Source organism: Pan troglodytes, chromosome 5 (assembly GCF_028858775.2).
Source record: "Pan troglodytes isolate AG18354 chromosome 5, NHGRI_mPanTro3-v2.0_pri, whole genome shotgun sequence".
NCBI classification, from domain to species: domain Eukaryota; kingdom Metazoa; phylum Chordata; class Mammalia; order Primates; family Hominidae; genus Pan; species Pan troglodytes.
Window position 1 is genome coordinate 149,006,325 of NC_072403.2, and position 14,358 is coordinate 149,020,682.

General features: G+C 43.9%; 1 protein-coding gene across 3 annotated transcripts in view; it reads right to left on the reverse strand.

Moving 5' to 3' along the window:
• Positions 1 to 14,358, reverse strand: part of IL22RA2 (interleukin 22 receptor subunit alpha 2) — a 29,827-nt gene that overhangs the window by 13,510 nt on the left and 1,959 nt on the right. For all 3 annotated transcript variants that reach the window (XM_001171411.2, XM_527512.3, XM_001171428.2), the window contains exons 2-3: positions 4,327 to 4,452; positions 982 to 1,117 (exon numbers count right to left, since the gene is read on the reverse strand). In XM_001171411.2, coding sequence (XP_001171411.1) covers positions 982 to 1,117; positions 4,327 to 4,387 — 197 coding nt within the window. In that variant the 5' untranslated portion in view covers positions 4,388 to 4,452. The remainder of the gene's footprint in view (positions 1 to 981; positions 1,118 to 4,326; positions 4,453 to 14,358) is intronic.

The window sequence follows — 14,358 nt, forward strand, 5'->3', positions numbered from 1 at the left end:
TTTGTAATGGAGAAACCTTCATTGTAAAGATTTGTAAATTTTACAATTGCTACATAAAATATGTAGAGAGAAGTAGCAGCGGTTAAAGATGGAGATGCTTCTGGGGATATTCCTTCCAAAATTAATTAGCAGGAAAATCTGACCTAGGACCTACCCCATGCTGGAGAGACATGGACGAATTTATGGGATAAAAATTGCTACTTTGGCCATAGCTGCATTTGATCTTCTGAATTTCTATTGAAAAACCATGAAAGCTAAATTGTAATATCTCCTGTCTCACTGTCAGGAGACAGGATTGAGCCTCAACCCCCCTCACCCCCCCAGAAATATATGAGTGGAAAAACCTGACATTTTCAAGTCAGGAGTGTTTGTTTCCAAGCCTTGAGCCAGGAAAGGAGTAGATTATATCTGAGTTTTGGCAATGATCCAGCAGGAGTAGCCTGAGGATCACACGAGAGGAACATGTAGCAGCATGTTCCAGTTTGTGTTCATGCTTACGAGAGTCATTAGTTTTTGAAAGGAATGTTCTAAATAGTAAATCAACTCTGAAAGTGACTTTTAAATTAAAACCTTATTTTACACACTCACCACCATGTTTGCCACAACTTCTTTTTCAACTACCGATAGTTTCACTCACTGAGTACTTGCTATGTGCTAAATAAGTTGCTTCCAACATTCGCCTGACAAATCGATATTGAGAATCCACCATGTGCCAGGCTCCTCCATGGAGACGAAGGCTGAGCCTGTGAGGTCTTGGTGCAGGTCTAGGGCTGAAGTATCTGCCCAATGCACTGCATACCATCATGCATTTTGAGTCCCCAGGCAGCCTTCAGGGGAGACAAGTCACTGTTATCCTGACCTTGGCTTCTTCTCAACCCTTCTGAAACTGAAAAAAAGCTCGGATCCTAACACTCCATTGCATTCTAGAACATGTTATCCCAGTGCCATCTCTATCAGCTGAAGGAGGCTCAATTTACTTACATTTTGTACTGCACAAAATAGACACTGCTGTTGCCAGTAAGTGCCCTCCCAGGCTGCCACTGCAAAATGTTGTGAAAATTTCGGGACTGAAATTGTACCCTCTGAGGCTTCAGAGACTCATGCGTTGACTGAGTTCCTGAGATAATAAGAGAAGAAGAACATTGAACGTTGCTTGGAGCACTGTTGTTCCCAGCAGTAGTTTTCAATGGAATACCTGCATCAGAATTCCCTAAAGTAGTTGCTCTAAGTGCAGATAGTAGAGGTGGAGCCCAGAAATCAACATTTTGAATCTTCAATGCAATGATTTTGATGCACGCTAAAGTCTCAGAATAATGCATTCCAGATCATAAACATGTACGTGATACTTTCCCACCCTATTTCCCAGGCTGTGGGGGAAGTAAATTGCAGTAAAAAAAATATTGCTCTTATTTTATTCCCAAATAGTGATGGAATATAATGACTGAGATGAAAGACCCACACTAAGACCACCAACCATCTTCTTAGGAACCACTATATTAGTACTACTCAAGCAAAATTTGCTAGTGACCACTTCTGGGCTCCAGGACCTCAGCCCAGCACTCAGTCCCTCTTTTCACAGGTTCTTGCTCAATCTCTGGGTCCTGCTTCCAGGTAGGTCTGCCTTTGCTGTCCCACTCCTGAATGGCTGTATTTACCTGCCTGCATCCTGGCTCCAAGTATCCAAGCATAATCCGTCAGATGAAATGGCCATGCTAATGAGGAAAACTACCCAAGACCCTGCTGGGGGGTAGTGTTTCTGAGACTAATCATGGCATGGCATGGGATAATTTTGCACTGGCATGACTTGTGCTTTCTTCCTCAAATCATGCAACATAGGTGGTACAACCTCGCTTGCCTTTAGTCACATGGAGGCAAGAGAATTTTGGCAAAATTTTACTTAGGGTTCAAGGTTTTTTACAAGGGATAAGAAGTTGGGCAGAAGGAGGAGTCAGGAAGCATATCTTTTTGTTTTAGATGGAGTTTCACTCTTGTCGCCCTGGCTGGAGTGCAGTGGCATGATCTCAGCTCACTGCAACCTCTGCCTCCCAGATTCAAGCGATTCTCCTGCCTCAGCCTCCTGAGTAGCTGGGATTACAGGTGCCCACCACCACGCCTGGCTAATTTTTTTGTATTTTTAGTAGAGATGGGGTTTTGCCATGTTGGGCAGGCTGGTCTCGAACTCCTGACCTCAACTGATCCACCCACCTCGGCCTCCCAAAGTGCTGGGATTACAGGCGTGAGCCACTGCACCCGGCCAGGAAGCATATCTTCTGTTTTCTCCCTGACCTCATCTTCTGTCACCCCGACCCCTGTGTTTGCAGTGTTGACTCCTTCACTTGCTCCACCATGACTTCAGTGACTCTGCCTTAGGACCTCTGCACTGGCCCTTCCCTTTTCCTGGTGTGCTCTTCCCCTGGATTTCACATGGCTCATTTCTCCACCTCCTTCAAGTCTTTGCTCAAATGTATCACGTTATTGAGATGGTTAAAAAAACACTTCCAAGCCCATGGTCTCAGCTCTGAACTTTCAAGATTTGTTATTTTCAAATGAACAAGACTGTTTCCTCAGGCCTTTCTTCTTACCAACCAAATAGTGTGAATACTGTTATTTGTTTTTTAATTTGTTTTCACTTTTATTGTTTGGACCACCATCAGTGCATCAAATGGTGTTGTGTTCTTGGAAAGAGTCTACAGCCACAGTTGATTTTGCTCACAAAAATCACTGCCTGATCAGTCATCTTTAGAATATAAAAATTCCAGAAGTTTTCAGGAGATGACAGGCACAATTTCCTGAAGGCCTGCCTAGAATTGATTTGCTAACATGAAGATAGATGGCTTAATGCCCTTAATCCCTCTGTCTATGGATTTCTTCTCTCATTTTTGTAACATCAGTGCTACCACCACCAACAGTAATAACACTGCACCAGGCACTGAGGGACTTTTATCTGCATTCACTCATTTAATTTGCCCAGCTCTTCTGTGAGGAAGGTACTGTGCATTATGGTCTTCCTCTTACAGACTGAAAAAACGAAGCCTTGGAGACCTGAAGGAGATTGCCAGGCAGCAAATGGTGAAGCTGATTTTGTACACCCAGACAGTCTGAGTGCAGAGCCTGCCGTTACCCTCCAACAGAAAACCAAGAGCAAAGCCATGGGAGAGAGGAGCTAATGAAAGGCAGACCAATTAGAAGCTGAGGCTATACTTTATCGTCTTCCTTCTTCCCTCCTCCTCCTCCTTCTGGCCGGCATTCATCAAACATTGAACATACATGAACATTAACTTATATTAGGCACTATGTTCAAAGCTTTACAACTTACTTAATTCCCACAGCCACCAAGTAAGGTAAATATTTTTATTATCGCATTCTACAGATGAGGAAGCTGAGGCTTTAAAAAGTTGCATCTCTTACTGGAGGTTACAGGTTTGGTAAGATGCAGAGCCAGGAACATTTTGGTAGCATTTGAATTCCTGCCGTATTTTGCTAAATGTGCCCTTGCTGTTACCAAGTACCAGAGTCTTCTCAAATCCAAACACTTCTGGAAGATGAAGGCTTGAATTGCTTTTATGTATTAGTCACTGGACAACTGCACCATCTTGGCAAGTTACTTAAATCACTTACACTGAGAGGTACCCATCTGTTAACTTGGATTCTTACAGGCTTGCTCAGAAGTATGTGGCGCTGATAAGATGCTCTACACTCCTGCAGTTTCCTCCACGAATACCAGAAGCAAATTCTCACCTGTTGTTTGTGGTCCCTATCCTGTGCCAGGCACTTCTCTAAGCATTTGGCATATATTAATTGATTTAATCTTCATAGTGACCTAGAATCCCCATTCTACTAATGAGGAAATTGAGGGTGTTAAGTAAATTTCCCAAGTTTTCCTAGATGGTAAATGGCAGATCTGAAATCTAGACCACGATAGTTTGGCTTAGGAGCCTGTGCTGGTAACCACCATGATTTAGTGTTCCTTCAAGGTAAAAGACATTCTAAGGTGAGTGAGAGCCAGAGAGAAAGAGAGAGGGAGAGAAAGAAAGAGGGAGGGAGGGAGGGAGGGAGACAGAGAGAGAGAAATGGATGTACATTTGTTCTGTATGAAGTCTCTGCACCCTCTAGAGAGCCTTTTCTTTAGTGGGAACTCATTAAGTACATGTGGGGTCATTCAAGCTGCAGATAGACACTAACCCCATGCCTGCCCTGATCATTTAGTGACATCAAAAGCTGCAGCCTTTATAAAGTTCAAAAAAGCACCAGTGCCATTTCTAACAGATCCTTGATCGGACTCAGATGACAAAGCTATGAGCAATTAAAAAGAAACAAAGCACTTACCTGCTACACCAGTAAGGAAGAAACTGATGAGGAAGCCTAGAAAGCAATGTTTAGGCATCATGGTTGCAAGTGTGGCTGTTCAGGCAACCAGTGTTCCTTTTAACCAGCTCAGGACCAAAGAGGAAACTGTAAAATCCACAAACAGACAATCACTCCTGGGTTTAAGGCAGATGGTTCCTTGAAGCAACTACAGTTTTATTTTGATACTACATTATATTATTTTATTTTAGGAAAAATATGAAAGTATAAAAATCACTTCAAAAAACATTTGCTGTCACTTTTATGTGGAAGCTCATTTTATTGGGAAGCTCGGTTTTTTGTTGGGGCTTCATTAGCTGCAGAAAGGCAAAACACTGAGGATGGGTAGACCTGAAGGGCAGGGCAGTGCAGGGATTGTGCAAGTGGCAAGCAGGTGAGTGAATGAAACGACTAGTGGGGCTTTAAGGGAATCTGGCCCCAGGAGGCGGAGAGGCTGCCAAGGACTAGGACTTGGCTGCCAGGGTGATTTTGAGTAATGTGCTTGGCAGTTGCAGCTATCGGGGCCCCTGGCAGTGGTTCAAAGCAAGAGGGGTCTATCGTTGATTCACTCTTTTCCTCTTTTTTTGGTAGGTCCCCAATTAATCTCCCTGCTATGCCCCATACCCTTCCACTGCGTCTGGCTCTCCACGGGGCTCCCTGCCATACTCTTCAGCCTTTCCCACTCCTTAGTGGTCCTGGGCTCCATTTAGCTAATGCCTCTTCCTCTTCCATTTTCACACCCAGTTTCCAGTGAGCTGGAGAAAGATTTTGAGCCTGTCAAACCACATGATTCCTTAAAAAGATGAATGGGGAAGACACTCCTTTTGAGCTACATTAGATCTTTTTCACATTGTCTTTGAAATCTGATTGAAGCAGGTCATCTGTTCTCTGTCTATGATTCATTATATCATTCTTCTTACCTTTTTTTTTACTACATGTGTTTAGAGATACTAAAATTATACATGAAAGAACAAAAAAGTCATGTTCCATAGTGAGCAGGTCTGTGCAAACCTACCCTTAAAGTCCAAGGAAGCTGAGAGGTCAAAGAAAAAGGCTGACATATCCAGTTTCTCAGAAAGAAACATTTCGTAGGGACTTATGAACAGAGCCATGTGTGTGTCCTGGACAGTGGCAAGACAAGATGGTGGACCCTCATGCCATTACCCTGTAGACCTGAAGAAGGAATTAAGGAAATCAACTATAACCTAATAGTAGTAGTAGTAATAGAAATTTTAAAATCCTCTTAAAGTTGCTGCAAAGTGTGATCCCCCACCTTACACTCAAGTTAAAAGGGAATATTAACAGCCTGTCTTCTCTCTGTGGACAGTGGACCTTATCTATACTTCCCAAATCCACATTCCTCAGAGTTTATTACAGGCCCAGTGAGTTCCTGCATGACTGCAGGGTCACAAGACTGATAAGTTTAGGTTGCAAGACATGTCTTTCTCAAAATGTAACAAATGTTGTAATGCTGCCTTTGTTTCTTGCTTCTGTATCTCGCTTCCTGCCTCATGTAGTTCCCACCTTAAGATGTTTAAAAGTAGGAAAAGCCCTTTGCTCAGGGCTCAGACTTTCTGGACATATGTCCTACTGATCACCTTAATTTAGTAAACTCTCCTGAACCTTTTTCGGTCTCTCCAATCTTTGGTTGTCCCACAACATTTCCATGGGCCAGTCCGGGATTGGAGATGGCAGATTTTTGTCTCCTTTGCCTGTGGGTTAGAGCCCCAGGACATGGGAAATCTGGGGTCCTTGGTGCCACCGGCAGAGTTTTAGCCCAGAAGGAGAACAGCCCTTCCACGTTCTGGAGCCTTCCTCCAACAGTGCAAATGGAACCAGTGGAAAGGGTTGCAGGACAGTCACAGGAACAGCGCATAGACATATGAACTGCAGTAAGGTTTGGGCCCTAAGGCAAGACCCGTCCCATAAGGATGGAAGGGGAACCTGGTCACCTCCAAGGGCATGACAACTAGTCTGACCCGAGGGGGTTGGGACAATGGGAGAGGCCCATTGATTCAGATGAAACTCACACCCTAATTGACACCAGACGTAAGTGGGGCTCATGAGTCGGTCAGAAAGGAAAACCATTTTGGGGATGGGGGAGGTATGTGAAAGTGTGTAAAAGAGACGGTCTCGGGAGAGACCAAGGCGGGGTTGATGTGGGGAGGCACAGATCTCTTAGCGTGGACTGTGTGCTCCCAGGCGAGTGTGGGAAAAACCAGACCTAGGACACTGCATACGGCCCAGAGGACCAGCTCCACAGCTGCAGCTAGCTGTGACAGGAATTAAGGCATGCTCCTGGCTAAGCAGTGTCCAAACCTCCTGTAATAGGACCCAGTCTGGTGGATCCAAGAGTGAAAGTGAGAGTGAAAGTGCATCACGAGGGAGGAAACAGGAGGAAAAGCGTCAAAGCCTATTCCACTGGAGTGCGTGCTGAAAAACTTTAAAAAAAGTTTTAATGGTGATTATGGGGTTAAGCTAACTTCACAGAAACTGAGAACTTTTTTGAGATAAAATAGCCATCTTTTAATGTAGGGTGGCCAGCCAAGGGGACAATAGACAGGGAGATAATTGGCCGAGTGTTTCAGGTGGTCACCAGGCTTGGAGAACAGCCCGGGCACCTGGATCAGTTTCCGTATATTGACTCCTGGCTAAGTATAATTCAGACCCTCCCTAAGTGGCTGCAGGCCTACTTTGAGATCTACTGTAAGACTCTAACGGCCAAGACAAAACCAGGAACAATAGAAAGAAACTGCAAGCATCAGAAAAAGAAAAGTCACAGGAAAAGCAGTAAAAACCTGTCCTACAGGCCCCACCTGAAGAGTTAGAAATTCCACCCCACTATGCACCAATTTATCCACCTCTGGCAAAGCTTAGACAGAAGGCTGCCCCGGCTGCCTCCGGAGACTCAGACTCAGAAGGAAGCACCCCTCAGGCAACACCATGCAGAGAGGAGCCAGAGCCCTTGACTGAAAAGCCAAGGGAGGAACTCCAGGGTGATGAGGTCGGCCGCCTTAGGTCGGTCTGTGCCCAAGCAATGCAGATGCCACTCTGAGAAACATGGGGACAAATTTATTTGAATGCACAGAATGAAGTCCAAGGTGGAGAACAGCTCTTCTTTTATCAGCCCTTCTCTACTACTGATCTCTTAAATTGGAGACAACATACTCCCTCCTATAGAGAGAAGCCTCAGGCTCTTATAGATCTAATGCAGTCCATTTTCCTAACTCACAATCCTACCTGGGTTGATTGTAAACATTTTTTTCTGTCATTATTTAATATGGAAGAGCACCATAGAGTTATACAAGCCGCTCTCCAGTGGCTGGAGAAAAATGCACCTTCAAGCACAGGAGATATCAGGCAGTATACACAACAAGCACTCCTGATAGAGGCTGACCCAGGCTGGGACCCTAACCAGGCTCAAGGGCTACAAGTTTGCAGCAGTATTGAGAGGCACTCCTAAATGGAATAAACGCTGGAGAGAAAAAGGCCACCAATATCGGAAAGGTCTCAGAGGTTCGCCAGAAGCCAGATAAAAGTCCCGGTGAATTTTATGAGAGGCTGTGCGAGGCTTACCAGCTTTACATGTCACTTGACCCAGAGGCTGCGGGTAATCAGTGTATGGTTAATGTGGCATTTGTAAGCCAGGCACAAGAAGACATCGGAAGTTAGAAGGGTTTGAAGGTGTGAATATTACCCAGCTTATCCAGGTGGCTACTAAGGTGTTTGTAAATCAGAAGGAGGAGGCCAAGAGAAAAGCTAGATGCAGAGCTAAGGAAAAGGCAGACTTGCTGGCGGTGGCCTTAGTTGGAAGAGAAACTGGTTTTGTGAGAGGATGTGGTCGTGGTTGCGGTCATGATAGAGGACAAACTAGGTAAAACCAGGAAGCTAAGCCAGGACAAGAGGGCCAACCTAGGCTTAAGGGAGATCAATGTGTGAGATGCAAACAGATGGGACACTAGAAGAATGAATGCCAAATTTTCCGGTGCCCTTGTTAGGAAGAGATTTCCTCCAGAAATTGCAAGCACAAATCTCCTTTATACCAGAAAGGGACATGACTCTAAATCTAGGTCAAAGAAAAGCCATGATAAAGACCCTTACTGTCCCAACAACAGAGGAATGGTAATAATTTGGGTGCCCCACACGGTTGTCACCCTGATGGAGCAGAGGGGACATTGCTGGCTTTCTAACCCTAGAATGTTAAGATATCAAGGACTTTTGTGTAAAATCCCCTACATAACCTTGGAGGCTATGAATATTCTAAATCCAGCCACACTGCTGCTGATAGAATGGGCGGAGCATGGAAAGCCCCCATTGTGTGGCCCAGAGTATCACTGTTGTGTGGAAACTGTGGATGAAGTTTTCTCAAGCTGAAAAGACTTAAAGGACTAGCCCTTAAAAGACCCACATGTTAAATACTTTGCTGATGGAAGCAGCTTCATATCTAAAGGTTTATCAGATGGGCTGGATATGCAGTGGTAACACTGAATTCAGCAGCTGAAACCTGCCCTCTGCCGGCCGGAACTTTAGCCCAAAGAGCTGAGATAATAGCTGTCACTAGGGTGTTGCTTTTGGCCAAAGAAAGTTGGTAAACATCTATACTGACTCAAGGTATGCCTTTGCCACTTTGCATGCCCATGGAGCCATATATAAGGAAAGAGGATTGTTAACTACTGAAGGAAAGGAAATCAAAAATAAAAAGGAAATAGAGCAGCTCTTAGAAGCTGTATGGGCTCCAAAAGAAGTAGCAGTCATCCATTGCAAAGGGCATCAAACAGGAGGACATGACAAGGCTAGAGAAAACAGAAAGGCAGAAAGAGAAGCCAAAAGAGCTGCAATGACAGCGATAACTCAGAAGGAAGAGGAAACACTTACCATGCCCTTATTGGAGCTTCCTCTTACAGAACCCCCTAACTACTCCTCTAATGAAAAGGCTTGGTTTGAGCAGGAAAGTGGAAGTTACCAGAAAGGAAGTTGGTGGAAGTTCTCAAATGGGAGGCTCGCCAGCTATCCCAGAAGCAATAGCCCCTGGTTCATAAAACAGTTTCATCAAGGAACACATATGGGAAAAACTGCATTAGAGACTCTTGTAGGATGGCATTTCTATTGCTGAGCCTAACTGCCATCACTCGAGCCATTTATGAGTAATGTTTAACTTGTGCCCCAAACAATCCACAGCAGGGGCCAACATGGCCCCCAGGGATTCAAGAAACTGGAGCTACACCCTGTGAAAACCTGCATGTGGGCTTTACTGAGCTGCCTCGAGCCGGAGGCTACCGGTACATGCTAGTGTTTGTCTGCACTTTCTCAGGGTGGGTCGAGGCATTTCCCACCAGGACAAAGAAAGCTCGGGAAGTAACCAGAATCTTACTAAAGGACATTATTCCTAGATTTCGACTGCCTCTAACTTTAGGATCAGACAATGGCCCAACATTTGTGGCAGAAATAGTACAACAGCTAACACAGAGGTTAAAAATCAAATGAAAACTGCATACAGCTTATCACCCACAGAGTTCTGGAAAGTTGAAAGAATAAACCGGACACTCAAAGAGCTGTTAAAAAAGTTTTGCCATGAAACTCATCTAAGATGGGATCAGGTGCTGCCCATGGTCCTTCTCTGAGTCAGGTGCACCGCTACTAAATTAACTGGGTATTCACCCTATAAGATAGTGTTTGGCTGACACCCTGATCATAACTCAGATAAAAGGGGATTTAAAAAATTGGGGAATTAACCTTAAGAAGGCAAATGCAAGCCTTAGGTGAGGTCTCGCAGGAAATGCAAGGATGGGTAAGAGAAAGAATATCTGTTAGCCTCACAGATGCAGTACATCCCTTCTAACCTGGAGACTCTGTCTGGGTCAAACAATGGAACCCAACCACTTTAGGGCCTTTATGGGATAGTCCCCATATTGTGATCTTGTCTACTCCCACTGCTGTTAAAGTTGCAGGTATCATACCTTGGGTTCATCATAACCGGCTGAAACCAGCAGCAGCCACCACCCAGGACCAGTGGACAAGTCAACAAAACCCAGACCACCCAACATGGCTGATCCTGTGGTGAAACCAAGCCACTGCTGACAAGGACAACTGCCCTGCTTCAACCACACCAGAGGCTGGTTGGTCCATGCACGGCTGAAGCTTGAGGAAACATCGAGCCCTGTTCTAGTCACACAAATGGAAGCTGACTAGTCTATGCATGGCTGAAGCCTGAGGAAGTCAATGATACATAAGTAAATGTAGATTAAATTTACAAACATAGTTATACTCTTACTTGTAGTGATTATTTTGCTGTCATGTTATCTGTGCAAATGCTGCCAAACTTGTTGCCCAGAAAGGTGCCCATGCATAGTATAAGTTTAATCATATTAGTAATACTGAAGCCACTGACACTTTCACCTATGGTTATAAAAGGGGACCAGGATGACTGTCATCACTGTACGATAGAAGCCTGGTCTGGAAAAGGTGTGACTAAAACTCTGTTATACCAGACCTACTATGAGTGTACAGGGACTCATACAGGAACTTGTTGTTTATAACCAGACTAGTTACTCGGTCTGTGATCCTGGAAACGGGCAGCCCCAAATATGTTATGACCCAGAGTTCTTGCCCTATGACTTCTTATTTGAAGTCCAAATTTGGTGAACCCCTAATGCCATCATATACAAACCCCACAGAAACTGGGGTCAGTAAACTTGTAAACAAAATGCAAGTATTCACTTACTCGCATAAAGGGCCTGTCTCCATATATTTTGATGCCTGCCAAGCTACACGTCTCAGTAAACTAAATAATATTTTGACCATCTGTAAAAATCTAGGACAAGAAAGAGTCAGCAGCAGAGCCACCAAGGCCATAATAGGAGAGTCCGAAAAAGAGTGCCCTGATTGTGATAATCAGTGGACCACACATGAATTTAATCAGCACCTATACACAGGAAGGGCTGCTCTGTTTGCCAGCCAAGAGGAGAAGATAGGGTAGACAACTGGAACATGCTACCCACTCAATCTGACAATACTAAAGCCAAATATGCCTTTCTGGACTAAAGGGCATAAAGGATTACTAACCTTTGATCAGGCAGGAGCTCTCCTAGGACTTGGTATTCCTCTGGTCATCACAAAGAAAACCCGAAGGACTCAAGTTCAACTTAGTCCAATACAACAGTTCAGGTTTTATAAATCTTTCAATGAACACTTTAATCATGAAGTATCAAAAATTCAAATTCCTCCTATATCAACTGAAAATCTGTTTGTCCAGCTAGCCAAAAGTATTGCTAACAATTTAGGAGTTACTTCCTGTTATGTATGTGGAGGTGCTAATATGAGAGATCAATGGCCCTGGGAAGCCAGAGAATTGATGCTACAAGACAATTTTACCTTGCCTGAATTTGTTACAAAATTCAATGCAAATCCAAGTGTTTGGCTATTAAGGAACCCCATCATTGGAAAATACTGTATTGCCTGTTGGGGCAAGTCCTTTCAGAACCAGGTAGGGGAAACAACTTGCCTAGGTCAACAATATTTTGAAGAATCTGAGAACAGAACACAATGGAGAAGCTTTATAGACGATTCTTCTGTGTCACTTTAATCCCTTTTTGCAGTTCCCAACTGCATGGGTACCAATCAATCATGGTACCAATTAGATGCTCCAACTGTTTGGAGAGCACCTGCAGGGTTATATAGGATCTGTGGAACAAAGGCTTATCAATTACTAACCGATAAATGGACAGGGGCATGTATATTAGGAACAATAAGGCCATTCTTTTTCTACTCCCCCTGCAGCAAGGGGAAGATCTAAGCTATCTGGTCTATGATGAAGGCAGAAAAAGAGTCAAAAGAAATGTGTTTACAAAAATAAGTACTGAGGAAAAAATAAATACTAACATTAAAAAGGACATTGAAATAGGGGGCTGGAAAGATAATGAATGGGCCCCTGAAAGAATTATCAAATACTACGGACTGGCCACCTGGGCACAAGATGGGTCATGGGGATACTGTACTCCTATTTATATGTTAAACCACATCATAAGTTTGCAAGCAGTTCTGGAAATTATAGTCAATGAAACAGCCCGAGCCTTAGACTTGCTAGCCATACAGGCAACCCAGATGAGAGATGCCATTTATCAGAACAGGTTAGTACTGAATTATGTTTTAGCTTCAGAAGGGGGTTTGTGGAAAACTTAATTTAACAAATTGCTGCTTACAAATTGATGACAATGGAAAAGCTCTCATGGAAATCACTGCCAGGATGCGGAAGTTAGCTCATGTTCTGGTTCAGACATGGTCTGGTTGGAACCCGAGTTCACTCTTTGGAGGATGGTTTTCATGGTTTGGAGGCTCTAAAACTGTAATACTAGGCTTTGTGGCCATAATAGGTGGATGCCTACTGCTTCCCTGTCTCTTGCCATTTCTAATCGGAAGCATCCAATCCACCATAGACTCAATGGTAGACAGACATACCACCACCCGAATAACGGCTCTGCAAAAGTACCAACTGGTATCCCAAGATGAGTATGTACCCACTCAAGAAGAAATAGCTAACTGTGGTGCTCTTTATTAATCTACATTTGTGTCGAGCACCAAAAGGGGGAAATGAAGAAGGAATTAATGAAATCAACTATAACCTAATAGTAGTAGTAATACAAATTTTAAAATCCTTTTAAAGTTCCTGCAAAATGTGACCCCTGCCTTACATTCACGTTAAAAGGGAATATTAACAGCCCGTCTTCTCTCTGTGGACAGTGGACCTTATCTATACTCCCCAACTCCACATTCCTCAAAGTTTATTACAGGCCCAGTGAGTTCCTGCATGACTGCAGGGTCACAAGACTGATAAGTTTAGGTTGCAAGACATGTCTTTCTCAAAATGTAACAAATGTTGTAATGCTGCCTTTGTTTCTTGCTTCTGTAACTCGATTCCTGCCTCACGTAGTTCCCACCTTAAGATATTTAAAAGTAGGAAAAGCCCTTTGTTTGGGGCTCAGACTAGCTGAGCCGGTGATCACCTTAATTTAATAAACTTTCCTGAACTTTCGGTCTCTTCAGTCTTTGATCATCCCGCAACAGACCCAGGGCTTACATACCACTGGGAAAGGGCCTGCGTGATTCAGAAGGGATGTATATGACAATTGAAGTATCATAACATCAAGGTGGTTTTGACGTACAGGCAGGACTTATGACAAGTATGTGTTCTCATACAAGGAACAATAGATAAACTAGAAATCTTAGAAGCCTTCCTGGAAAAGGATTAATCAGAAGTCAACATGGCAGAGTAGCATCTAAAAATGAAGTTGCTTCAGCCTCCACAAGTCATAAAGGTTTTTTTGTTGTTGTTAAAAAGAGAGGCTCTTTAGATCAAAAGGGGAAATGTATACTGGTTTCTATTTTCTCTTGTATAGTCTCTTTCAAGTTCTTGGTAGAATAGCTCCTTTAGTAAGGAATAATGATGGCTGCTAAGCAGTATCCATCCATGCAGCTATCCAATAACATTTCACAAATATTTGCTGTCCTACCATAAACTAGGAATTAGTCTCAGCAGCAAGGATGCAGCAGCAGATAAGAGACATTGCCCCTGCCTTCCTTAAGCTTGCTTCTCAAGGGAAAAGTAGACAATAAGGAGCTACAGCAGGGTTATGACTTCTATTCATCTAACCTTCTCTGTCTTTTTCTTCTCCTTCTTAAATGGGAGATGAAAAGTTTCAGAAGCCGGCTTGCAAAGCCACTTTGCCTCCCACCCTCCATCACAACCATTAACCAAGACTAGAATGTAGGAGGGGAAGCAGGTAAAATGAAGGTGCTAAAAGGAGAGGGTTGGGTGCTGCTGATGTGGAGGAGGCAGAGTCTTCAAAGAGAAAGGGAAGAATGGCCTTCTGCATACAGACAGGAGCAGAGGAGTTGTTCTCAAGTGTAGACCCTCCATCCCAACCCCATGACCCAGCACCTGTGAACATTTTTAGACACTCGGGTGCCTGAGACTGTGAGGCCTTGGGTGGAGCTGGGGCCATGCAGGGAAAACCTTAT